Source organism: Xenopus tropicalis, chromosome 2 (genome assembly GCF_000004195.4).
Source record: "Xenopus tropicalis strain Nigerian chromosome 2, UCB_Xtro_10.0, whole genome shotgun sequence".
Classification (NCBI taxonomy): domain Eukaryota; kingdom Metazoa; phylum Chordata; class Amphibia; order Anura; family Pipidae; genus Xenopus; species Xenopus tropicalis.
In genome coordinates this window covers 147,983,585-147,997,087 of record NC_030678.2, presented here as the reverse complement: position 1 = coordinate 147,997,087, position 13,503 = coordinate 147,983,585, and the positions used below count along the sequence as shown (strand labels likewise).

At 37.5% G+C, this 13,503-nt stretch overlaps 1 protein-coding gene across 1 annotated transcript; it reads right to left on the bottom strand.

The window, feature by feature from the left end:
* Positions 1–5,569: 5,569 nt before the first annotated feature.
* On the bottom strand, positions 5,570–12,214 carry krt78.4 (keratin 78, gene 4). The gene is made up of 9 exons (XM_002935738.5): positions 11,700–12,214; positions 11,336–11,556; positions 10,708–10,768; positions 9,055–9,150; positions 8,251–8,415; positions 7,470–7,595; positions 6,936–7,156; positions 6,572–6,606; positions 5,570–6,475 (listed from the first exon to the last, which is right to left on the bottom strand). The coding sequence occupies exons 1-9, from the start codon at positions 12,132–12,134 to the stop codon at positions 6,267–6,269; spliced, it is 1,569 nt and encodes a 522-aa protein (XP_002935784.2). The 5' UTR covers positions 12,135–12,214; the 3' UTR covers positions 5,570–6,266.
* Between the last annotated feature and the right edge of the window lie 1,289 nt (positions 12,215–13,503).

The following is a 13,503-nucleotide window of genomic DNA, read 5'->3' as shown; positions in this document are numbered from 1 at the left end:
TACGAGTCTATGGTAGGAGAATGCACATAAGTTATGAGGCATTCACCCTCAGGGAAAAAATGTAATTTTGTTTAATCCTAATAAGAAAGCATTACTTATGCATGTGTATATTACTTGTCCACTATAATTAAAGAATAAAAATCACAATTGGAATTGGAATTGGAAAAAGAGATACTGACATCAGAAATTAAATCTTTTTTTACATTTATCACAACATTGTCTTTTCATGCTATAAAATGTTGCTATAAAAATATTTTCCTCGTGCTGTTACATTACCTGTCTGATCCCCCATGTTCCCCTACGAGGGGGCGGCCATATTTTTGCAGCAGGACTTCGTTAGCATTAGAAGCTGTAAATGACAGGCTGAGAAGGGACAGTCAGGTTGGCAAAACAGTCAGGTTTTGGGATTTCAAGCAACAATTACTTACAAAATTAGAGCTATCTGTGAAAACAATCAACATGACCTATAGGGAACTTGTTACATACATTTATATTTTGAGAAGTTTTTAGTGTCAGTATCCCTTTAAGTAAATTAGAGGCTCAAACTTAATTTTTAATCAGAAGAATAAATACATTTCAAACTAAAAGAAAGTCCCTGCCAATACACAGCACGCAAAACTCAAGTGACAAAATGGCTTCTAGATAAGCACCAGGTTACACAAAAGTGTCAAAGCATGTATGGGGCAGTACAGGGCTGTCAGAACCCAGTAAGCGGCTCATCCCTACCTGAAACTGTCTATGCAGTGGAACAATATCCTCATAGGAGAAAGAAATGGCGAATGGTTGTTGGAATTAAAAAATAGGAAACTTATTTCAGGAGGAGCTATGGACAAAATGAATAAAAGTTGACTTTGGAGACTTTTTTGTCACAGGGAATGAATAATTATGTTTTATGCCTCTACTTTACAAACTCTGTAACCTGCAACCAAATCTGCAAATTGCTCTCATTCCGCCAATAAAAACCAAGCATTATTTCAAATTATTGTGGAGATTCCGCTGTGAAGGGAAAGTGTCAAGTTATATTTCATCAGGACCGTTTTGTGAACAAAAACAAGAGCATTTTACATCCAATTATTTCCATATAAATTGAAAATAAAAAGTCTGGTGACTCTTTCAGTCCTGTATTCCCTTCCTTATCTCATGAAGTTTATTAAAAAGTTTGGAGAAGTATCCCAGTTTTAAAATTAACTCTGGCAAGTTCACAACTCCAAATGTTGCTGCACAACAGCCCCAAATAAATGGGTTCAAATACTAGTTAACTTTGGAATTATTTATTATATCTGAACTATCTGTCTCTGGTGCCTAAAATGAAATGTCTGTTAAAAGAAATAGGAATAAACTGCAGTTTACTTGGTTTGGTAACATGCAGGTGATTAAAATGATGATTTTGTAATTGAGTACAAGAGATAAATGCATTTAGGCACAATTTAAACTAACCTGATTATTTGATATTGTGTTATTCATTCAAAAGCGCAGAACTGACCCTTCTGCCAAGATACAAGGTTTACCTATTTGCGTTACCTTTTTGTATTAGAATGTGTTTGGCTTATCTTAGGGACAAGGCTTCTACTAACTGAGGTCTCCTGCTTTAGATTCAACCTCAAAATCAAACCTTCAGAGTTATGCTATTTCAGCCTTTTTAAAGACTAGAGATGACCTATAACCCCCCTGAGCCTAAGGACACACACCCCTTGCTTGCGGCACAGGTTACATTTTACACAGCAGGGAAAATAAACCTTTCTACCTTTTTCCATGTAAAAAAAGTACATGTTCCTACTGTGTAAAGTGTAACCGGTGCCCCAAACAAGGGGTGTAAATACCAATGAATTGGATAATGCTGCGCTTGTTGTAGCGTCGGGTGCAGGCTGCCGATCCCACTGCTGAGGGTCAACTATAACTCACTGATAAACACGCTGCAGCACCCCGATTTTGTGTAGATAGTGTTTATTGTGCCAACAAACCAGGCAACATTTTGGGCACCAGCCCTTTCGCAAGCTTTTACACTGTGTAATAAAATACCTTTAAATACATGTGTCAAGAAGCAGTGGTAGGTAAGCCCCACCCTTACCGTATGTTAACCAATACAATCAAGTGTAATTGTGATTCAAATCTGTCCATTCAAAGTCGCATCAGACTTCAGGTGATCATAAAGTTAGCCAATAGTAATGACATTAAACCCATAATGCACATTGTGTACCATAAATCCATTTCAGTGTCTTTAAATTACCACCTGAATATATGAATAAAATATTATAAGCATCTTTACTTACATAGTGACACTATTTGTTCATATCTTGGATCTGAATGTCTACATCAAAACTCCCCAAGGGCAGAAGCTAGGGAGTGTATCCATCTCCTCTTAACACATGTATTTAAAGGTTTTATTACACAGTGTATAGGCTTGAGAAAGGGCTGGTGCCCGAAACGTTGCCTGGTTTGTTGGCACAATAAACACTTTCTACAGAGAAACGGAGCGCTGCAGCATGTTTATTAGTGACTGAACTAGGGGTGTGTTCCTCTTGGTCCAGGGGTGTTATAGGTAATTAGGGATGTAGCGAACCTCAAAAAAAAAGTTTGCAAACCCATTCGCGAACTTACGCCAAAAAGTGAAGCAGACTTCAATGGGAAGGCGAACTTTAAAACCTAGAAAAGCCATTTCTGGCCAGAAAACTGATTTTAAAGTTGTTTAAAGGGTGCCACGACCTGGACAGTGGCATGCAGGAGGGGGATCAAGGGCAAAAATTTCTCTGAAAAATACGTTGTTGACACAGCGTTGCATAAAAACGCAAGCTATTCCTATGTATATGCAAAGGCAGCTGGCAGACCTAGCGGAAATATGCAGCATTTTTTGCTATTTCGCACTATTAGCACCATGGAAACGGGATTTGCTTACACCAGTACTAGGCTGAAAAACGCCATGTGTGGCTTGTGCGGCGTTTTTAGGCCGAGAAAAAACGCAGCAGAAAAACGCCTAAGGCGAACCCAAATTGCAAACATCGCGAAAAGTTTGCGAATTTGCGAACACCCGATGTTCGCGCGAATTAGTTCGCCGGCGAACAGTTCGCTACATCTCTATAGGTAATCTCTAGTCTCTAAAACATCTTTCTTTCACTTTGACTCTTGGAAAAGCTGTAACCGGCCCTCTCGACCCATGAACCATTACATGCTATGTTTATCAGGCAAGAGAACTTAGAGGACAGGGATATGATTTTCTATTAATCCTATTCAGCAATTAGAACAGGATGTTGGCACCAGAGCTATAACTATAAGGCCCAATAAGAATATAGGAAGGACCACACAAAAAACTTACATTTAGAACATGAAATCAAGTATATTACAAATTTTGTATTACAGGTAATATGTTGTTTGATCTTATAAGATGTATTTCTATCTGATGCCACAAATGTCCACTAGAGATATAAGGGCAAACCAAACACTGTCTTTCTCCACACCTAAAGCTACCCTAGTATGATAACCAGGTAGATCTATTTAAACGCTGGCTCTCTACAATACTAGGGGAGAACATGTTTCATAATGTACTACCCCTCCTTTGTAGTAAACCTATAGCCTGAGCTAAGAATAGCACTTAGTTTTTATCTGTCTGCAAATGGGGAGATACTTTTTGATAATACATATATGGAAATTGTGGACTATAGGTTAGAATACAAGATGGTACATTGGATTGGGAAAACCTTGTTCTAAGTCTCTGGCCTAGGGTGTTATGCTCCTGAAGTAGAAAGAAATTGCTTTCAAAAAGCTGAAATAAGAGTATACATATGCATATATACTGATATCCCCTTGTCAACAGTCTGTCAAGCAACTGACATGCCTCTGTGACAAAATCTTGAAAATTAGACCATAAGCGCAGAAAAAGCAAAACTTGACCTACAGGAATATTCCTGTGTTTCGGGTGTGAAGAGGTGGCCTGCAAGATGGCATTGGCAGCACAACTCTTGCTATATAAGGAAGTAATTATAGTATTAGCTACACCCTCTACCCAGATGTCTAGGAAACTGATATAGGTATAATGAAATTCAAAAGTGAACTGTAGTTTAAGATCATTTGTATTAATATACTTCACAAAGTCCTTGAGCAATGCGTATTCTACATTCCAAATGAACAGGAGATCGTCTATGGAGCACCCATAATATTGAACAGATTCCCTAAATGGGTTTTGATCACCAAAGATATAGATCTGTTCCCACCAGACCATATATAGATTGGCAAATGCTGGGGTGAATTGCTTCCCCATGTTGGTACTTTGTTTTTGAAGCTAATATCTGTTGTCAAAAAGAAAAAATCATGAATTAAGGGTGCTCATAGTTACTGTACTGTTAAAGATGAAAAGATACGGCCTTAATACCTAGCTGATAAGGGATACAAGAATAAAATACTTGAACATCTTCTGCCGGCCATTTAAAACTAAGGTCCCAAACCATAGTATTCATAGCCTTCACTACCGGTCCTCTATCCCTTACATAACCGAGTAAATGTAACACCAAAGGTTGAAGATCTATTGAAATCTATTAATTCAGAGAGGTACATCAAGTGATCCAAATCCCACAACTATGGGTCTACCTATGGGAGGTCTCTCCGCTTGATGTATCTTTGGCAGGTGGTGAAAAATTGCCATAGTGGGGTATTAAATCTTACAAAAATTACCTTTCTGTGGATCAGCTGCTCCCAGGTCAACATTCATTTACAAGTCCAAAACAGAAACCTTGAAATTTCTTAACCACATTTTTTGTGAGTGGAATATATGTAACAAAGCTTTTGAATGCAAGGTTTTAACTTCACTCCTTTTCTGGCACATTCAGCACTTCCTTTGTTCCTCTAGTAGTAAAGTCAAACATATATCACCTAAATTAAGTTTAAGACCATCTTGAGATTTAAATCCAGAACAAACCTGGGGACAGACCTCTTTATCCAGAACTTGGTTGCTGGACTTGCACAGCAAACCCTTCCCATCACTGCCCAATTGAGTTGCTGTAGGAGAGCAGCTGGGGAGGGGGATGTTCTCAACTATAGAGGAAGCAGATCCTGTCTCCCTATCCTCCTATCCTACAGAGGCCAGAGGCTCCCTTTAATGTGCCTAATTCATGTACCCCTAGGGTCATTGTTTTTATTATTGGCCTCATTTGTACATGGCCTACATACATAACAATCTCAAACCACATTGCAGCACTCTGCTAATTTTGATTGAAATTTTACTGACACTCATTTTATTTGCCCCATTATGTTTTCAATGTATTTAATAAAAGCTGTTTTATTCCATTGTTTTCATCTTTCACAGTCACCCAGTTATCAGTTGGAGAGTGCAATATATGGGTTTTCGTTTCTTTACAACCTTAGTGCTTAAACTGGTAAAGCCATGTAACATATGTTTTTGTTACTAATGAATGTGGAAATTGCAATTTACTATTTTTTTTAAATGGTTATATTAGACCAAAACAATATTAGGCATAACACCAACAAAGGCAAGATCTATTTAGTATTTTGGCTATCTGTCAGCATTTATTTTGCTTATCAAGGGCCAATTTTTTAAACAATGAAAAGCAGACACAACAGAATGATTTTAAAATGCAGTTTATTAGATATACAGATTCAACCATCTTCAGTGTTGCGTCAAATGCTCCTCCAACAATTAGCAACCTCATCAATTGCAGCAGAGATAATAAAGATATAGTCATAGAGAAACAATTATGTAAAGCCATTTATATCACAGCATAATAGTTATATTAAATCTGAGCAGCAAGTGATCATGGGTTGCCATAGTCCAAAATAATTAGTGTTTATTATCAAGATATGATAAATGAGCCGAATGGATTTGTCCATCTGCCAGTAACTATAATAGAATCAGAATTCTTCAGGGTGTGATCCACTACATCATAGCTTTTAGTTGTCAAAGAGCATTTCTGTGTCCATAGAAAGGAACAAGACCCCAAACTGACAACGTGTACATGCTTTAGTGCTGCTTAGTGTCATATATGTAAAAATACAATGCATGAGTGGTCAGGACAAGACCAAGATATTATAAGGTCCAGTCAAAGACATTTGTTATTGTTGGTGTGTCCCAAAGAGTAACAAATATCATTTTTTACATCTTTGTGATCATTTTAGAATATTCCTTAGTTCAGACAGAATGGAGCATTGGTTATGTACAAATGACCCATGTATTTAAGTTAAAATGAGAAAAGCATACAGAGAGACAACAGTTGCTGAAGATGGATACTCATTGGTCTAACTGGGGTCTTTTAAAGTAGACCTTACATATAGCTTGGTTTAGTACAGGTGGTCCCACAGGGTTTTGGTGACTGTGCACACTTGGGGGCACACTTAGGGACACACTTGGAGATGCACTTGGTGGCACACTTGGGACCGTCTACTCCTGCAAGGATACTTCCACTGCTTTTCAAGTTGCATGTAGATATACATTCAGCGTTTGAGCTTCCAAGCTTTCCAGTAGTGTACACAGCTGCAAATGAGAAGGATGACATGAGAAACATGCAAAGAAATGAAGATATCCCTGGAAATAGTATAAATGATCTTGACTTTAATATGTAATACTTACATATTTTGACATCATTAGTAATCTCTCCATGCATTCTAGAAGGAAAAAAAAAAGATTATGGACTGATTCTTAGGCTATTCTGTTGACCTCCCCCAGGGCTGAGGGATCAAATCTTTTGCAGAAATGCACCCCCATTAGCCATCAGCAATACATTTTTCCTTTACGCCAATCTATCCAGATGTAATTACAGCAACAGGGGCTCACACACAAACCAGCTGTTTGGAAAGTTGTTTGAAAACTACCAAAACGTGTATTTGTATTATATTGTTATATCAAGATTTGTAAATATTTCGGAAAAATCTGTAAAGAGTATAAAAGCACAATATGAACACTTTCTCAGTTTCCTAGCCATACAAGTACTGACCTGCTCTCCTCTCCCTCCAGAAGAGTTCTGTAGGTAGCAATCTCAACATCCAGTGCCAATTTGACCCTGAGGAGCTCCTGATATTCCTTCAGTTGAATGGCCAAGTCCTCCTTGGCTTTCTGTAATACGGCCTCCAACTCTGACATCTTACATCTGGCATCTTTCAAAGTAGCCTCTCCTCTGGATTCAGCATCACAAATAGCAGCTTGCAGACCAGCAATCTTTAGAATAAATAATGTAATAAATAATATAATAAAAACATGTACATGTAAAATGTGACAAATATAATCTGCAGTGATTATACTGTTTGTACAGATAAAGAACTGTCTCTTATGTGCTACATAAAGGCTACTCTCAAAAACTCCAAAATTCCTTCAACCATAGGTAAAAAATACTCCCATGATGTTCTACCCTCTTGTTCTATTTTTGCCTAACATCCATCTCCCTAACCATCTAACCCTCTCTGTTACCTATGCATAGCCCCTCAGAGTGCACATTCATACATAACAATAACATTTGCGGTCAGATCTGTACCTGTTTCCTCACACACTCAATCTCTGACTGAAGTCTCTTTATCATGGTATTCAGGTCTTGAATTTCAGTCTTAGAGCTTTTTAGATTGTCTCCATGTAGTCCTGCTGTTTCCTTCAGCTGTTGGAACTGGTTTTGTAGAGGGAAAACAGTTACATAGTTACATAGGGTTCAAAAGACCAGAGTCCATCAAGTTCCACCCTTCCAAATAAACCCAGCACACAACCTATACTGACCTATCTATACACTCACATACATAAAATATATATACAACCACTAATACTAAATGTAGATATAAGTATCACAATAGCCTTGGATATTCTGATTGTCCAGTGAGTTAGTCAATGTAGAAGCAGTGATAAGAAAGACCAAAGCAATTAACTAAATTCTTGCTCTGTTTTTTTATTTTTCAAGCTCATTTTCATTGTCTTGTTTAGAGCTGTCCAACGTTTAAACATGCTATTAAGCCAAAGATATGCAACAGGACTGTCCAACTGGAGGACTGTTTGTTGGATGAGGTTCTCTAAAAGATTTTTATGACCCCCAGTCTGCTCTAGAGCAACAACAGATGTAGAAGGGATTGGAAAGTCAGTGCTCCATTTAAGAAATGCTTATTCATTCAATCTTCGGCAACCAATAGAACAATGTTAGGTGTCTATGTTGGACATTCACAAACCATCATCCAAAACCGTAGACTACCTTTCCCATATCAAGGCCAACTGATATAATAATTAGAATAAAATCAGAAGACTCTAATGGGTTGTGGCAAGAAGCAAGGCCTAACCTTTCTGGCATATGCAGCTTCAGCTTCCGTTTTGCTTCTGGCTGCAATTTCTTCATACTGTGCTTTACATTCTGCAATGAGGCCATTCAGGTCCAATTCCCGGTTGTTGTCCATGCACAGAACAACATTAATATCAGACAGACAATCTTGTAGTTCAGCCAGTTCCTGCAAGAAAAGCCCACAGTTTGGTTAAAAATTGTCTCCATGGCAATATGAGAATGATGATCCTACTGATTTAAGGCAGCTTTTTTTAACATTGGGCTATTTTGTCAATAATGATTAGAGTTAATTTTAACTTAAACCTGATGGGAAGGGTACCTAGAAAGTTTCTATTCCTAAACACATTACTAGAAATTTCTATTTGAAATGCATTATTATTATTATATTCTGCAAGTTTATTTTATTGCATTTGGTATTTGTTTTTCACTATAAATAAAAGCACTTACAAAGACATAAGTAAAGTAAGGGCAATAGCAAGACAAGCCCTTTTCTAATATTCACTAATCTCTAATCTTCAAAGTAATGACCTAAATGTTTGTGGAACAATGGAAATGGTGTTTCGGTGTTAGAAATATGATTTTACTGAGCTGAAAGAACCAGAACAAGGTTCACATACTGATTAATTCCAATATAGGCAAATCCACTCAACTAAAAAATATTCTGCAACTATTCGACACTGTTATTCAGGGATGGTTGAACATGGTGATGTTTTTGTTTGGGGAAGCTCCCAACAGAATGCTTTTGACTGGGAACTTGTAATTATATATAATTACGTAACGGCTCTATTTGAAGGAGGTTTAGTACCGCATCAAAGAGGCTCCTCAAGAAGCTGATCTCATTTGCCAAAGTTTCCTCTTTGGCCTCCAACTCTGCTTTTTTCATGTATAAGACATCCACATCCTTTAAAGAAGAAAGAAGAAGAAGAATATTATTAGAACATCTCAGACATGCACGGGCCGGTCAGAATAACTATACTGAATGTGGGTGCTTAAAATTATTAGCTCACACAATGGGCTGAGGGTACAGTTCACACCTATGTTGTATATTCAAACATGAGCATAAAAACTTTCTGTCTTGCAAGCAGCCCTTAGCTGAAACTAAACAACAAACGATAACCTTGATTTACAACACTGTCTGCTGTATCCACAAGACATAAAGTGCTGGCCTCTCTGTTGGGTAAATAGCCTTCTAGTTATGAATCCTCTCCTCTGATACAACCAAGAACGGAATGATGCATCAAACATGTTTGGAACAACTTACAACTTGTACATTGGATTGACTATTCATGTAGTGCAGAAAAGGTAGTTAAAATAAAATTAGGGATGCACGGAACCCATTTTTTTAGGTTCGGCCAAACCCCCAAACCCACCCTGAAGGTTTCTGCCATATGCTAATTAGGACTGGGAAAGATCAGGAAGGGTTAAAATTTGGCGCACATGTAGCATGCAGTGAAAATCAACTCTTTCTGAATGCTTATTAGCATTAGGATTCCGATTTGGTGCATCCCTACATATAAAAAGGCTGGATTCGGGCCGAACCGTATCTGGGAATCAGTGCACCCCTACATAAAATAAGTGTCCATGCACAAGGATGAGGAGCAAAGCAGTATGATGCATATACATTTCAGTTGCGTACATAAATGGTTTGATTTCTATGAAGCAAAATCATAAATATTGATAAGCAAAGTGCATGTACCAGTCTCAGCCAATGGGAATAGTGGAGCTGGTACTTATAAAAGCAACCCATAAAGTGAAGAAATAAAAAATGTATGGAATGGTTCTTTAATGCTAATGATTCCATTAAAACCAGAATCTTATCACATTTATGTGTTTAAAAGCTTATTATTGTACAATAAACGTTTAGAATGTACTGCATCGGAAATGATGAAATATACTAGTGCTATGATGATTGAAGAAAATATACAAATACCTGTAGCATGCTAACTGTTCAAGGCCATTTACACAATGTGCACTATGCAATGAAGTGCTAAACAATTCGGCCAATCACATTAAACATATTTTGCAAGTTACTTCATTTTTGATTAATCTAGGTCTAGGTCTAAGTACTGCTAATGATACAAAATGTTGGATTTGCATTGGTGATTAGGATGTGACACCGAAGCAAAAACCATTACCACATAAAGAGCCAAATAACTAACGTGCAAATTGGTTTATACAAAGATGTTCGTGTAAACATTCATAAATATCCTGTATATTCAAATGTTTCTTAAACAAAAATAAATATATTTTAGAAATGGCTGTGTTCATGCGGGAGGGGTTAATTTCTTTCTAAAAGCTCCAGTTTCCTCTATGTATGTTCACTAGAGGAAAAGGCAGGAAGTTACAGTACAGTGTACAGTCAGGTTCAATTAGGGTATGGCAACTCTTGAGTATGAATCACATTGCTAATGGCAGTTGATTTGTCATTTTCATTAATATTAATATTGTTTAAACGTACCTTTTTGAGGCCTACAAACTGATTTTCAGCACATGTTCTCTTATTAATCTCTTCTTCATATCTGTTAGGAAATGGATATGTAGATCATTGATATATGTAGAAGCACTGAAACTACAGACGTAGTCAAATATTCCCAAATATTCCTGGCAGAATGAATATCCACTGTAATAGCCAATTACTGCAGCTTATTAGAACTTATATTTGTACAGGTTTGGAACCTGTTATCCAGAATGCTCGGGACCTGGGGTTTTCTAAATAAGGAATCTTTCCAGCATTTGGATCTCCATACCTTAAGTCTACTGCAAAATAATTTAAAGATTAATTAAACCCAATAGGATTGTTTTGCTTTCAATAAGGATTAATTATATCTTAGTTGGGATCAAGTACAAGGTACTGTTTAATCATAACAAAAAAAGGAGACAATTTAAAGAAATTAGAATGATTAGTCTATTGTACATGACCTTCTGGTAATTAGGAACTTTCTGGATAAGTGCTTTCCAGATAACAGGTCCCATACCTTTACTCAGTATTAAATTCCCATATTGAATATATTGCATCAGTGTGTATTTGAGCCTATTAAATGTTTCTAATCTCATGTATAATGGTATTGGTTTGGATTTGAACTAACTTGCACTTGAACTCTTCCACCACATCCTGCATGTTCTTCAGTTCCCCATCTAGGCGACATTTTTCACTCCTTAATCCTTCCAGTTGGCGCTGAAGGTTGGTAATGTAAGCATCGAACAATGGTTTAATAGTATCTCTCCTAGAGCAAAGTTTCTGACTTTTGTCTTGCAAAAAGTTCCATTTTGTTCCCAGAATTTGATTTTGTTGTTCCAGAAATCGAACCTAAAGTCAAGGAATTTAAAGAAAGAGAAAAAAATCAAATGAATGAGTCTACAACATATTCCCTTAAACATTTTCAAATAAAATAAATATAACTGATGTTTTAAGATTCTAATCTTACTGTTATTTCCAATATATAAACTTACCTTGTCAATAAAACTGGCAAATTTGTTGTTGAGGCACTTGATCTGATCCCTTTCTGCAGAGCGCACCTTTTGGATGTTTGGGTCAATATCTACATTTAATGGCTGGAGAAGAATTTGGTTGACTGTAACCTTTTGGATACCTCCTGGTGGACATACAGGAAAGCTGTCAGTTCCAAATCCCTTGCTGGTACCCAACGTGGAACCAAGGACTCTCCCGCTGCTGATAGAGGTTCTTTTGTGACCCCCTAAACAATATAGGCTTCCAGTGGATTTTAGCTTTCCACTGTTGTGGTGGATGGGGTTACCTCCAGCAGAAGATAAAGAGCTAAAATTATATTTTGGCCCTACAAATCCCCCACCAATGGAACAAGCTGTGTAGCCTCGAACATTGCATGATCCAGGTTTGCTGCTCAAGGACTTTCGGACTTGGCTCATTGTTCCTAATTTAGATGTACAGCCAGGTACAGTGTTGATAAAACAGGAAGCCCAAGAGGATAGTTAACCGCTATTACAGGACCAAAGTTCTCCTTTTATATGTTTTAGATGAGGGCTTGGTTGCCTAACACAATGCAGATGCATTTGCAACTCTAATAGCTTGGGTTTGGCAATCATGACACCAGGCAATCCTTCTACACTTGCTAAACACAGGTGTAAATTAAACTTATTAGCGTCTCTTTGTGTGTATATATTTTAATTTCAATCTGTTTCATCTATCATATTGTATAAAGTATATAAATAAACAGGGCAAAGTGGCTTTATTTTTGTGGCTAAAAAGTAGATAAAAATAGATTCTGAAGAAGCTGAGTGTGCATCAGATAGGGATTCTCCTCCACATATGACACATAACCTTACTTCGGAACAAAAGGAAGCTTTGCGAAATTTGCCCCAAAGGACTGACATTACCATTAAGCCCTCTGATAAGGGGGGTGCAATTGTAATAATAGATATCTCATATTATGTTGCAGAAATAGAAAGCCAACTAGCTGATAAGGATATGTATAAACTGCTACATTCTGATCCTCTTTTGGGCATTATATATAAAATTAAAAACTAACTACGGTAGATGGAATCCTTGACAAAGGAGTGATTACTCACAAATTATATGATCACTAGATAGTAAAAAATCCTATTACTCCGGTCCTGTACTCCTTACCAAAGGATCCATTACATCCACCTGGTTGTCCTATAGTGGCTTGGATGGGCTCAGTAGTCTGTCCACTTGCTGTCATGTTGGACAGGATACTTAGCCCATTGATTCAAACAGTACCTTATTACATTAAAGACATTGGACATTTTTTTACAGGGCTTGTGTTCCCTCGAGGATGAGATAGGGGAGGGAACAGTTCCGGCGAAATTCGATGTGGCCAGTTTGTACACCTCAATTCCAAATCAAGATGAAATACAGGCTTGTGCATAGATCCTTAAGGAAAGGGCACAATATTCTGCGCAATGGATGTCCTTTTTCCTACAGGCATTGGAGATCATATTGATCTGTAATTATTTCACTTTTAGGGTCCAATTCTATCTCCAGCTGCATGGGACCACCATGAGGTCCAACGTTGCTCCGTCATGTGCCAATGCCTTTATGGCCTGGCATGAAGAACTGTACATATATTGTGATGCAGACTTTGCCAAGCATTGTTTAGCGTGGTGGTGGTACAGCAACAATATTTTTGTACTTTGGGGTAGGGATGTTGGTTCCCTGTTGCGGTTCCATGACAAGCTAAATGAGATACATCCCTTTATCTAATTGTCACTTTCTTATGGATGTGTTGATATATAGGAGCCAAGATGGTGATTTAAG

What these genes read in the sequence shown, in the direction of transcription:
- krt78.4 (XM_002935738.5), bottom strand. Translation starts at nt 12,134, where the DNA reads ATGAGCCAAGTCCGAAAGTCCTTGAGCAGCAAACCTGGATCATGCAAT. An exon ending in GTGGAAGAGTTCAAGTGCAA is followed by an intron (nt 10,769 to 11,335) that starts GTTAGTTCAAAT and finishes ATTTCCTAACAG; the next exon opens with ATATGAAGAAGAGATTAATA. An exon ending in TACTAATGATGTCAAAATAT is followed by an intron (nt 6,476 to 6,571) that starts GTAAGTATTACA and finishes TCTCATTTGCAG; the next exon opens with CTGTGTACACTACTGGAAAG.